Source organism: Emys orbicularis, chromosome 2, assembly GCF_028017835.1.
Source record: "Emys orbicularis isolate rEmyOrb1 chromosome 2, rEmyOrb1.hap1, whole genome shotgun sequence".
Taxonomy (NCBI): domain Eukaryota; kingdom Metazoa; phylum Chordata; order Testudines; family Emydidae; genus Emys; species Emys orbicularis.
The window spans coordinates 131,934,148-131,945,829 of NC_088684.1; the positions used below are offsets into that span (position 1 = coordinate 131,934,148).

Genomic DNA, 11,682 nt, shown 5'->3' on the forward strand with positions numbered 1-11,682 from the left:
TGGGGACAGTGCCACCCAGAGGCACAGAGAGAGAACTGCTCACCTCATTTGGGTTGCTCTACAGTCTCAGCCTTCGTTTATTTTTCCCTCTGATCAAGAAGCCCTTCCTCTTAAGCAGGCAGGCCCTTTGCTTCAGCTGTCTTTCAAAGCAACCGCCCCCTCCTCCAGGACAAGCCAGTCTCAGTAAACATCAGCCCCATGTTATGCAGACATCTTGCATGGCAACTAGCACTGGCCCGCAGCGTTCATCCAAAACATTGGAACATAAAAATAACATCTTTAATAGCTTTGTCATTGGCACAGATGGTATTCAAATTCACAACGGTTTTATTAACTTACTAGATCAAACACCACCCTTTGCAGCTCTGACGAGGGCCGTTCGGACTGCATGCAGTGTTGAAGCTATGTAACATGACAGGCTGATTCAAGAGTGTGTTCTTTTCAGTTACATTTAGAAGATAAAACCCACGGCTGATTTAACCAAACACGCGCACACAGAGAGAAGCCTTTTGCCAAGAAAAGCAGGTATTGCTACTGGTGACTAAGGTCTCCTCATTCTTGCACAGACAAGACCCTGAAGCCGACTGTCAAAATGCGAGTTACAAAACAGATCTGCTGTAAACACTGTCAGTGAAACTATGTGCTGCAAGCCTGGATGAAACAGCTACGGTGATGGAAGAGCTTCCCCCTTCTCGCTTTTAGAAAGAGCAGAGGTCAGGGCCAATGAATAAGTGAATTTAAAGATTTGGGAACTATATTACAGCATCTGCGCAGTGGCAATACAACTGATTTCATGTACATCTGGACGTAATGGGGTAATAATACTTCGCATTTCTGCAGCACCTTTCCTCCGAGGGTTTCAAACACATTACAGACAAGCAAGCCTCACAATCCTCCATGTGAGGTAGGTCAGTATTATTATCCCCATTTGACAGATGGGGAAACTGAGGCACAGAGTGGTTAAGTGGCTTGCCTAAGATCACATAGCAAGTCAATGACAGAGCCAGGAGTCTGAGACACACAGTTCCCTGCTCTAGCCAGTAGAGCACACTGCAACCGGACTTATCGGGTAGTACATAAATAACTCAACACTTTACGAGGGGAAAAGATTAAAGGCTTAAAAGCCGTCTACAAAGACAGGAGGAGATATGTCACCAGTGGTAAGAGTTAGCAATGCCAGTCTGGAGAGGACAAATACAACCTCTGGTCAGCCAGCACACTCGCACCTTCCAATTTATGTGCCAAAAGCAGTGTGCCATTGACTTGCACTAGCAACTGTGTTCTTTATTCACTCATCTGTTCGTTATTAGAACGGATATATTCTCTTCAGTGTCAATACTGTTAAGTGTTATCGATGTGTGTCTACAAAGTAGCTTCTACCTAGGCATACGGTAGCTATTGAGCCACGTACCTTTTCACTCGAGATGAGTGGGTATTTAGAGATGCCTCTGACAAAATTAAAACTGGCTAACCAGAAGTTAGTTCTCCGTCAGGTAAACCACGCCTCATATTAAAAATATAATCACAGACTGCTGGAGATGCCTCTTGCTCATTAATAACTCAATTCTAGTGCTTACTCCGTTTATCCAATATAGTTATCCAAGAGTGATTGTTCTTAAAAGTAGCTAAGATACTGAAGTCATTTTCAACCACAAGTTTTCTTGTTGTTGGTGGGTTAAAAAAAAAAAAATTCCAGTTTCTACTCTCATACAATAATCGTTATAGGTTCTGAGACCTCTGATCTATTACCAGGTATTTCCCCTTGCTAGCATGACAAGCTGTCACTACGGAAGGAGGTGAAAGTGCATAGTTAAGTCTCCCTGGTGTCCTGTAGTTTAGAGCATCTTTCCTCTTTCCATTTAGTGCTCTTGCACAGCCAAGGACTCCACTTTGCTTTTAGTGTCACTGGCGTTGGCTGGTTTGTTGGAGTAGTCCCGCTCTCCAAAAATGATGTTTCCAATCCGGACGTTTGTGGATCCAACCTCAATCTGTAGAGAGAAGAGGGAACAAGACAGCCCTCAGACACTGTGGCTGTCCCACAGAGCATTAGCCCCATCAGTAACCCAGCTTGGGGCTTAACCACTAGGACACACAAGAATGCACAATTTCTCTATTCCCACATGCAATCTCTGCTCTACATTTGGGCTTCGAAGTGCCCTTTTGATCTTTTACTCCAGTAGTAAGCCATAGTGCAAGAGGTATCCACCAGTGGAACAAGTTAGCAAACAAGCTAGCCGTATTCCCATGCTGACAGCAGATCCCAGAACAGACCCGAGTTTGCTAGCCCTGTGCTTTCCTGCTTTAGAACAAAAGAAGAGAGGAAGGATGGCCCAGTGTTTAGGGTGCTAGCCTGGGACTTGGGAACGTCGGGTTCAATTCCTTGCTCTGCCACAGATGCCCTGGGAGAGCTTGGGCAAGTCACTTAGTCTCTGTGTCCCACTGTACAATGGGGATAATAGCACTGCCTTGCCGCACAAGGGTGTTGTGAGGAGAAATACATTAACGATTGGGAAGGGCTCAGACACCCCAGGGATGGGGTCCATGTAGGTACCTTAGATACACAGGTTGTGTCCTTACTAGAACCAGTGCTCAAAGTCACACTAATGTGGAAGTCTTACTCCAGGAAGCCTTACTCCGGGAAGGGTCATGACAAATGGGGGAAGGTATCAAACAGAGAGATCAATGATGACCCAGTTCTAGGCTTACAGTTAAGATCAGCTGTGCTCCTCATGAGACTTAGCTTCAGAATCTCAGTGCAGGATGGGCTGCAAGGTCTGGCTGTTTGATCACTATCCCTAGAGGGAGGTAGTATCAGTGGGATGACTGCTACCTTAGATCTGGGGTGGCCAAAGGAAACCAGACTTACTGCATGCTGATAGTCTGTGGACATGCCCATACTCAGCTCAACTTTCTCAATGGGGATATTTAGCTTTTCGCATACGTCCTGTCGCAAGGATATCAACACCTAAGAGAGGAAACAAGGGGCAGATTACACACTGCTCAACAGTTACACTGAATGCTTTTCACAGTGCCCTGGAACAAGCTTTCGGCTCTTCTTTGGAGATTCCCGACATCTGGCTGCAGTTCCCATTCTCCCTGTTCTCAAGGACTCGTTCCTGTTTTTAAGTTACCTCGTGAGCTTTTGGAAATTTACAATGCAGCTTATCTATAGGCCACATTAGTGAAAATACACACAGAAGCCTTCACATCCTCTCAAGGGATACAGGTGTCACAGCAGTGTGCCTGGAGCAGCCCTGCTAATTCAGAGCAGCAATGGGACCTTACGCTACTTGGCCTCAGACACAGGTCCCTCAAAGCAGAAAACAACAAAGGCACGTTGTGGTTGAAGCTTTGCCTGAAGGCAGATCTGTCTGATCAGGCGATTCAGTGCATTTCCTCAACAATCTTCACAACATGGGCTCCTATGAATGTCCTGGATACAGCCTCAGGAGAGGACAGGTGGGATTATGCAAAGGACCAGGCTGTTATAAGTTATACTTCCTTGTAAGTCCCTGAATTGGACAACATTGACACCTTTGAACCTCCAGGGATAAGGGTGCATCAGCATTTCCAAATCCTGTTGCCAGGGGTTTATACCCTGACTGAAAAGCTTCCCTCCAAGGTGAAACTGTCCTAACCTGCGTTTTAGAACTAGGAGTCAGGAACTCCCACATTCTCATCCCAGCGCTGATACCGACGGCCTCTGCAGCCGTGAACAAGTCATTAACCTCTAGGTCACTCAGTTTCTCTTTATGGAATAGGGGACAATACTATTTACCTACCTCAGAGGGGACTGAGGATATTGTCTTCAAAATGCTCTGCAAACCAAGAATGCTCTAGAAATGCCAAGTATTAAGGAGTGAACACTGGAGCAAGTTGAAGACTATTTTCATTTGGAGCCTGTCATATTTTGAACATAAGCTCTTTGGAGCAGGGACCGTCCGTGTCAGGCTAATACAGCGCCTCGCAGATAGGCGCTGATCCCTGACAGAAGTCTTTAGACACTACCACAATACAAACACCAATCAACAATTCACTTCCTTCCAATGCCCAGGAAAGGTTTGTAGAACACTGCATTAGTTACCAAACACAAGTGACACTGAGTAAGCGTAGCTACTACCAGTTACGGATGTTTTCTATATCGTAATTAAATGAGAGTTTGTTAGAGAGGTTATCTGCCTCAGAAAAGGGAAACTATTTGTTCTGTTACAAGGTGTGACCTATGCAACCCAGAAGCCTCTTCCTGATCCTGACAAGGCCTGGTCTACACCTAAAACTTAGATCCACTTCGCAAAGTCACTCAGGGGCTTGAAAAAATTCTGGAAGGGGTGGATTTACTTCAGTGACGGAAAACCCCCCTGTCGCTGCAGCGTTTGCACTACAGCAACGTAACTGCAGCTGTGTCACTGTAGCACTTGTAGTATAGACGTACTATAAATCTTTACAGCATAAGGTTGTGATCACATGGTGAGGCAGCCTTTTAAGGGAGCTGGGCTTAGCTGCAACTGTGTCTAATCATGCATCGCCCAGGCAATAGGTCCTAGGCCAGGAATCAGGCATAGCCTGCAGATCACCTGGTCCTCAAATGAAAGGCCAGCAAGCAGCTCAGTTAGGAGAGACTCCTGCAGGGACTTGGGGAGAGCCCCCTTCCAGGTCCTTTCCCCACCAGGTAAGTGGAAGACTCTGCTGGAGACACCTCCTGTATACACAGGGCAGAGGCAGAATCTCTCCGAGGAAGAGGCTTGAGGAGACACCATGCAGCCACACCTGGGGATCTGTTCTGGTTTTGAAAATTAAACCCATCCCTGAAGAAAGGGACTGAAATTCTGCTGCCGTTGGGAGTTCTGACACCACGGCCGGGGAGCTGGTCGCACTGGCTTACAGTCACGCTACTGTATCTCCCAGCAGGCCTTTCTGCAGTCAGCCTTTTCAACTGGAAGAGTTAAGCAACAGTAGCCCTTAACTGGCTGTTCTGTAACTGGAAGCTGCACCTCTCTCAGCCTGCTGCTATGTACCCACTTCCTTGCCTCACTGCGGAAGAGATGGCACAGTCTCGGTCAGTTGGGTTCATGGGAGCTGTATGAATAGCGTGGGGGTGGTGGTCTATTTAGCGCTGCACACATTTAGCTCTGTCCTCCACAAGCCTTAGACAGGATTACTGTCAGAAGGGCTAAACTGTGGTCCCAGGCAATGGGAATCTTGCCACTGATTTCCAGTGAGTCCAAAGACTTGGCCCCAGGTAAGTCTTACCTGGAAGTCAGGATTTGGTCCCTTACTAAGGTCATGTCCAAAGCTGCCAATTGTCATCAGACCCACAAACTCCAGGCTTGGACACTCCTTGATTATATGCTCCACTGTTCCCACTATTTCTCCAGGTGGGAGACCATGCTTACCTGAAAAAGAAGGCATATACCGCAATGGTGAAACAGCAACACACGCCAAACTCCATATCGAGTTCCCTGCTCAGAGCCAGAGGCTGCCTAGATATGGTTTTCACTTTGTTGTAATTCAGCCCACTAAAAATCTATGGCCTACAGCAGTATCAAACTAGACGCTGGGGCTCTCACAAATGGAGCACAGAGTGGTACAGCCACAGCCACTTGCAGCCCTTCAAGAGCTGTGGAACATCTGGGGTGGTCTAGCGGTTTTAGAGTATTGAGAAGTCTCCTATGCATTCTCCTTAGCACTGCCACCTTGGGCACTTGGACCACTTGCTTCACCTGATGAAGGAGCAACACCCAGAAGGTCTGCAATACAAAAAAAAAATCTATCGATGTTAAAAGAAAATCAACCTTGAAAGAGATGGTGACAGTGCCTTGCTTACTCTGTTCTCTGCAACACTTCCTCTGTGCTTTCAAATATGAGCCCTTGTCTACACTTAAGTTTTGCTGGTATAACTAAACTGGCAAACCCTCCCGGTATAGACATGCTGTTATACCACGAAAAGAGCACCTGCCTTTCAGTATAGCTTACTCTGGGTCAGTGAGTGAAATAAGGCAAACTGGCAAAAGCACTTTTTGCTGCTATAACAGCCTCTATGCCAGGGCTTTTGCCCGTGTAGGTGATTTGTTAAAACAAAACAAAAAACGCACCCCAGCGGACTATAGCTATGCTGGTAAAAACTTAAGTGGAGACCTGGCCTAAAAATGCACGTGTATGTCTCACCACATACCTGCTTGATTTCTGTTAGGCAAGCTAGGCTGCCCTCCTGTGCCCCCACGTTTCCAATGGCATTTGAAACAAACATTTTGTTTGCTGCACAATTGAGGCCAGGCCAATGTGAGGAACAGCATTAACTGCTCTGGTGATGCCAGCAAAGGACACCCAAGCCATGCTTTTCCTGTTCTCCTGCCGGATTTACCGCCTCCCCAATTTCTCAGTGATAATGCAGGTTTTTTAACTGAGCTATTCAGACTGGAAAGAGATACTCCATTTTAAAACACTGAAAGCAGGTTGAATTTCAGACCTAGAGTAGCTCTTTAAATACACACATTAATCTAACCCAGCTATATTGTACCCATCAACAGTGCTAACAGAACATGAATGTCATTAGCTCAAGTGTCCAACCACTTACTATCTTCTCCACTTGTCTTAACTTGCACCATGATTTTTAACCTCTGCGGTGACCCTTTTTTCTGCCACGAGCTGTTCACTTTGTCTGCCAGTTTCACAGAATCCACCGTTTCCACCATAAACAGATTGGGGACAGCTAGGGAGAAATAAGGCAGATTTGAAGGCACTTCAAAAGCACAAACAGCTGTAGCTGGAACACTGTCTGCCTCCACTGGCAATAGCCTCTTGTTAACTGTCGCCAGGACCTCCCAAGTCCCAATCCCGAATCCAATACATTTGCCTTGGGCAAGTCTTTTCACCTCTGGATCTCAGTTTCCCTATCCATAAAATGAAATGAACAGAACCACCCTCCCTCACAAGGGCTGCGAGGATTAGTCTGTGTTTGTACAGCACAGTGAGAACGTATGGCACTGTAGGAGCTAAATGCAAAATGGCACCCAACTTGATGGTACAAATGTAAGTGGCAGAGATGGAGAGAGAAATTTTGGTTGCAAACCAAATGAAATAGTTGAAAATCTCTGTTAAGGAAAGAAATGGATTGAAAGAGGATTTAACCTGCCACAGTGCTTTCTTAAACCTTAAAGCTGCAGTGCGGGAAGTGTTTAGCTTAAAGTTCTATTTATACCCCCAGAGCTTACTGTATTTTTCTTGCCTTGCTCTTTGTTACCAAAGCCATTTGTACGAGGAACATGGTGGTTGTTCTTTGGATCATCTGCTCCTGCTGTTTACTCCCCACTTGAAGTCATAAGCCTCTCTCTGGGAAGCAGCAGGGGCAGAGGAACAAACATGCAGACAGGCATCAGTAACAGAGATACAGAAACAGAACGATCTTGTCACCAGGTTTCCACGAGGCTTCAATCATTCTTTAGTGCCATACACCAAAGACAGACTTTAGACTTTGCACAGCACGTTCAGGGTGCTACACTGTGCATTTGCCGTGGAACACACAGACTATGTTAGGCCAATTTAGCAGATGTGGCAGTTCAGATTGACTACTTGCTACAAATGGCACATACCAAAATATCCCTCCGTTGTGCGACATCATCTCCCCCATTCTTATAAGAGGTCACAGTGACCCAGCACAGAGAGAGCTTGGGCTGTAGAAGAGCTAAGTAAACAACAAAAATTCATTGATCCCTGGATCAATGAAATACTATTCCAAGAATTGCCAGATGGGATTGGACCATAGCCCCATCCCCAGTTCAGGATCCTGTCTTCCCCAGTAGCCAGTGTCAGCTGCAACAAACCTCCTGTGAGTAGGTATGAGTCTTTACTCCCCAGGAAGTTTCCTCCTCACCCCCAATAGAAGTTGGTGCACACCCAAGAGGTTTTACAACCCTTCCAAAACTTAGAGTTGAGTCCGCAAAAGCCCTAGTGTAGATGCAGTAATACAGGAGTGTTTTTTCTGATCTAGGCCTTGTCTACACTACAGAGTTTTGTCGACAAAACAGTGGAGGCGTACACACTGAAATGCTCCTCCCGCCGATGTAACTCCCCTGCTAGGCGGACATAATAAAACCACCTCAATAAGAGGGGTAGGGCTTATTTTGGTGTAGTTAGGGCAATGCAGTCTTACAGGGGCTGTTGGCTGTCATTCTCGTCAATTTCATGGCTCCACTGGAGCCATGAAATTGACAAGAAAGCCAGATCAAAGCTGGGCTGCTGCCGGTCTCCACTCCAAGCCAGACTGCCACCCAGGCTCCCAGCTTGGGCTGCCGGCTGGGCTCCCCACTCCTCCTGTCTTCTGGGAGCACGGTAGCCGGCCAAACTCCGGATGCGGATCTCCCCACTGGAGGCGAGAAGCCCCGGGTGGCTGGCCCTCCATCCCCACTGCTGCCTGGGAGCTGGAAGGCGACAAGCCCCAGGGGCAGCTGGGTTCCTGCTGGAGCTCCCCTGGAGCTCTCAGCCCCCCCACACTGCCCCTCTTCAGTCAGGAGGGTAACGTGGACAGCAGCCACCACAGTAATTACTCCAGTGGCTGTAAGGTCGACTTAACATAGGTCAACTTATCTTTGTAGTGGGGACATAGCCACAGCTTATTTTGCTGGGTAACAGATATATCAGAAGAACCACCCATTGGTACATATGAACCGCATCTACACTAGGAGGGTTTGCTGTATAGCTATACCAGCCAACACTGTCTAGTGTAGCCAAGGCCTCATTTAGGCACTTTTGAAAGTTTTACCTTGAAATCGCAGAATAGTCCCATTATCCATGCACCTGTCTAGTCTTTTTTAGTCCTGCTAGGCTCTTGGTCTGTGATGTCTTGTGGAAATGAGTTCCACAGGCTGCGTTTTATTTTAGTGTATATGAAAATTCATGAACACAAAAGCAGTTCTCTCTTGCAGTCAGAGGCGAATATCAGAGACACCAAAGTCATATTCTCCCAACTAAGGGGCTCCCGGCCCCCTGTGCAGCAAAGGTATCACAGAGCTATTTTGAATTGCCTCCAGCCAGCAGTGGACTATGGCAGGGGATAACAGCAGACAGAAGTAAAAGTAAAACATGAAGCCAGGACCATGCTTTCGTGGCCTGTAATCAACTGCACTAATGGGTTAATCAAGCAAGTTATGACATAGGAAGAATTTGTTGCCCCGGGACACTGAGCATAAAGAAGTTAAATTAAGTTTACCAATCAGTTTGTTGACATTGTTCCTCTGCAGATGGCCTATAAAATGCCATTTAATCTCTGGACATGAAGACAGAATCTGAGAACAGAGAGAAAGAGTTAATCAGGTTTGAACTGCAATTTTTTCACCAACCAAAAAGCATGTGGGGCTGTTTGTGTCTAGGGGGAAAAAATCACCAGGCACCTCTTTCTGTAATTTACTGAGGGAAGTTTGGCTCAGACAGTGCTTCTGGTGCAAGTGAGGTTGGTTGCTGTGGGGAGGACTAAGGGAATAGAATGTTATGCAAAGTGTGGGCAAAAAACTAACCGTAAAACAATGTGGTTTTTCAAAAGCAAGTCATTATCACTGGTCTTTAAAACCTGAGAACAGCCTGTATCTCCAGTGGCAGAGACCACTATTGCAGGAGTTCTCAAACTGGGGGTCGGGACCCCGCAGGGGGTCATGAGGTTATTACATGGGGGGGTTGCGAGCTGTCAGCCTCCACCCCAAACCCCGCTTTGCCTCCAGCATTTATAATGGTGTTAAATATATTTTAAAAGTGTTTTTAATTTATAAGGGGGGGGGGGGGGGTCGCACTCAAAGTCTTGCTATATGAAAGGGGTCACCAGTAAAAAAGTTTGAGAGCCACTGCACTATTGGCAATGCAGGGTCCACACGCAAGCCTCACGACTAACTGTGCTCATAGACAGGAGCTTCAAGAGTTCCGATAAACAGGCCTGAAGCTAAGGATGCCCCACCCTCCTTCAGCCTCCACCTTGATTCCTTAAAACATAGATGGAACGTCTGCCTAATTGTAAAGATACTTTGGGGGTGAAAAGAAGACTATATAAAAAAAACAGTAAACTTACTTTGGAGTCTGATGCCTTTTCTAGCAACTCTTGAACCTGAGTGAATTAAAGACATCCTCTCGTTAAAACTATGTCAGGCACTTCTCCATTTTCTGCTGGAAGAGCAGAGGTACTGTGCCACAACCAGCGTTCCTGGGACACACCATACAACTGTACCAGCAAATACACAACTATGGACTTTCCATGGAGTGTCTATGGGGATGATGGTGAGATGGGGACTGCTCTCTCCTCTGTAGCACCCAGTAATGCTAATGGATGTAATACATTGGCATCACAAGCAGAAGGTGCTACATGGAGTATAACACGGACAAGCACCACTCAGCTGAGAGTCTGGCATTTGGTAGAAGACGACTGAAGTTGAGTAGTGCGCTTTTACTTGTACTGCCACTTTGAACAGCATTCAGATACAGGGCACTCTTTCTCACTACTTTACCAAGAACGCACATCTGGATTCCCCCCTCCCCCCCCCCCACACACCTGGCCACAAGCTAGCATCCTTGCTGTACAGGAGGTCAGCTAAAAGTGCTGGTATCTGGTACAGAAATATCAAAGTTTCAGGCACTGCTTATAGCTCTCCCCTCTTTACCCTGCTGCCTGGCGTTTAATTGCAAAAAGAGAGCAGGATGTAAGCAAAGGAGCCAGCCACGAAATACCACAGCCCAGAATTATGGCTTACTGGATAAAATACCCAGTTACTCCCCTTTCCGTTATGTCCTACTGTCTAGAATGGAACTATAGCATTTGTCAAGAAATTAGAAGACAAGAATTCATACAGTGGTGGTTAAACAACCTTAAAATAAAGAAAAATGCTCCAGTCCACAAAAGAAAACCTAACTGTGGATTCAAAGTGGAGTCCGCTTTTACTAGTCACCCAAGGGCTAAAGCTTAAGGGTTCACCACAAAAGAGCGAATGCTTGTCAGACAGTTTCTAAAAGGCATGCTGTAGTTCAAGATCAACTTCTTGGGCCAGATGCAGGATTTCAGTGGGTGAAATTCTATGGCCTGTACCATGCAGTATGCCGGACTAAATCCCAACAGTCCCTTCTGGCCTTAAAGCCTATGAAATAATGGGAGAAAGGTGGGGGGACTTACATAGTTTTCTCCAAAACTGCGTTGCCCTTGATTGTAGGCCTCTATAACCATGTCTGCAGGTTTGGTTTTACTCACAGCCACGAGTCGAGGCTGTACAGCAGGGAGACCCTGTCAAAGGAAGCAGTTATGAGAAGTCAGTGGCATGAATTGACTTAGTTGGGGATTAGTCCTGCTTTGAGCAGGGGATTGGACTAGATGACCTCCTGAGGTCCCTTCCAACCCTGATATTGTATTATTCTTTGATTCTACGAATACCAGAACCAAACCTCAGTTGAGAGGGCTATTCAAGATCTAGTGGAATAAGAGTTATCCTCATGGCAGGCTACTTAAAAGAGTCCCTTCTCTCTCCAAAAGCCTGTATTCTAGACCAGCCTGCTCTGTAGTGCAGGAGGTGCCACAATATGCCACTAAGGGGAAGAACTCAATAACTGTCTTGATGAGGATCTCTTCTGCTTGGGGTCATAAGGGCCATGCTGGCGAGATGCTCTAAGGGCTTATCTACACCTGCAAGATATACGGAATAAGGAAGGGTATGAATT

At 46.4% G+C, this 11,682-nt stretch overlaps 1 protein-coding gene across 1 annotated transcript; it reads right to left on the reverse strand.

Moving 5' to 3' along the window:
• Positions 1 to 289: 289 nt before the first annotated feature.
• Positions 290 to 11,209, reverse strand: PLPBP (pyridoxal phosphate binding protein). Its single transcript, XM_065399123.1, has 7 exons — positions 11,144 to 11,209; positions 10,052 to 10,087; positions 9,206 to 9,281; positions 6,575 to 6,709; positions 5,251 to 5,393; positions 2,867 to 2,965; positions 290 to 1,988 (listed from the first exon to the last, which is right to left on the reverse strand). Exons 1-7 carry the CDS (start codon positions 11,192 to 11,194, stop codon positions 1,860 to 1,862), a joined length of 669 nt encoding a protein of 222 aa, XP_065255195.1. The 5' UTR covers positions 11,195 to 11,209; the 3' UTR covers positions 290 to 1,859.
• Between the last annotated feature and the right edge of the window lie 473 nt (positions 11,210 to 11,682).

What these genes read in the sequence shown, in the direction of transcription:
- PLPBP (XM_065399123.1), bottom strand. Translation starts at nt 11,194, where the DNA reads ATGGTTATAGAGGCCTACAATCAAGGGCAACGCAGTTTTGGAGAAAAC. An exon ending in CAATGTCAACAAACTGATTG is followed by an intron (nt 6,710 to 9,205) that starts GTAAACTTAATT and finishes ATTTCTCCCTAG; the next exon opens with CTGTCCCCAATCTGTTTATG. An exon ending in GACCAAATCCTGACTTCCAG is followed by an intron (nt 2,966 to 5,250) that starts GTAAGACTTACC and finishes TTCCTCTCTTAG; the next exon opens with GTGTTGATATCCTTGCGACA.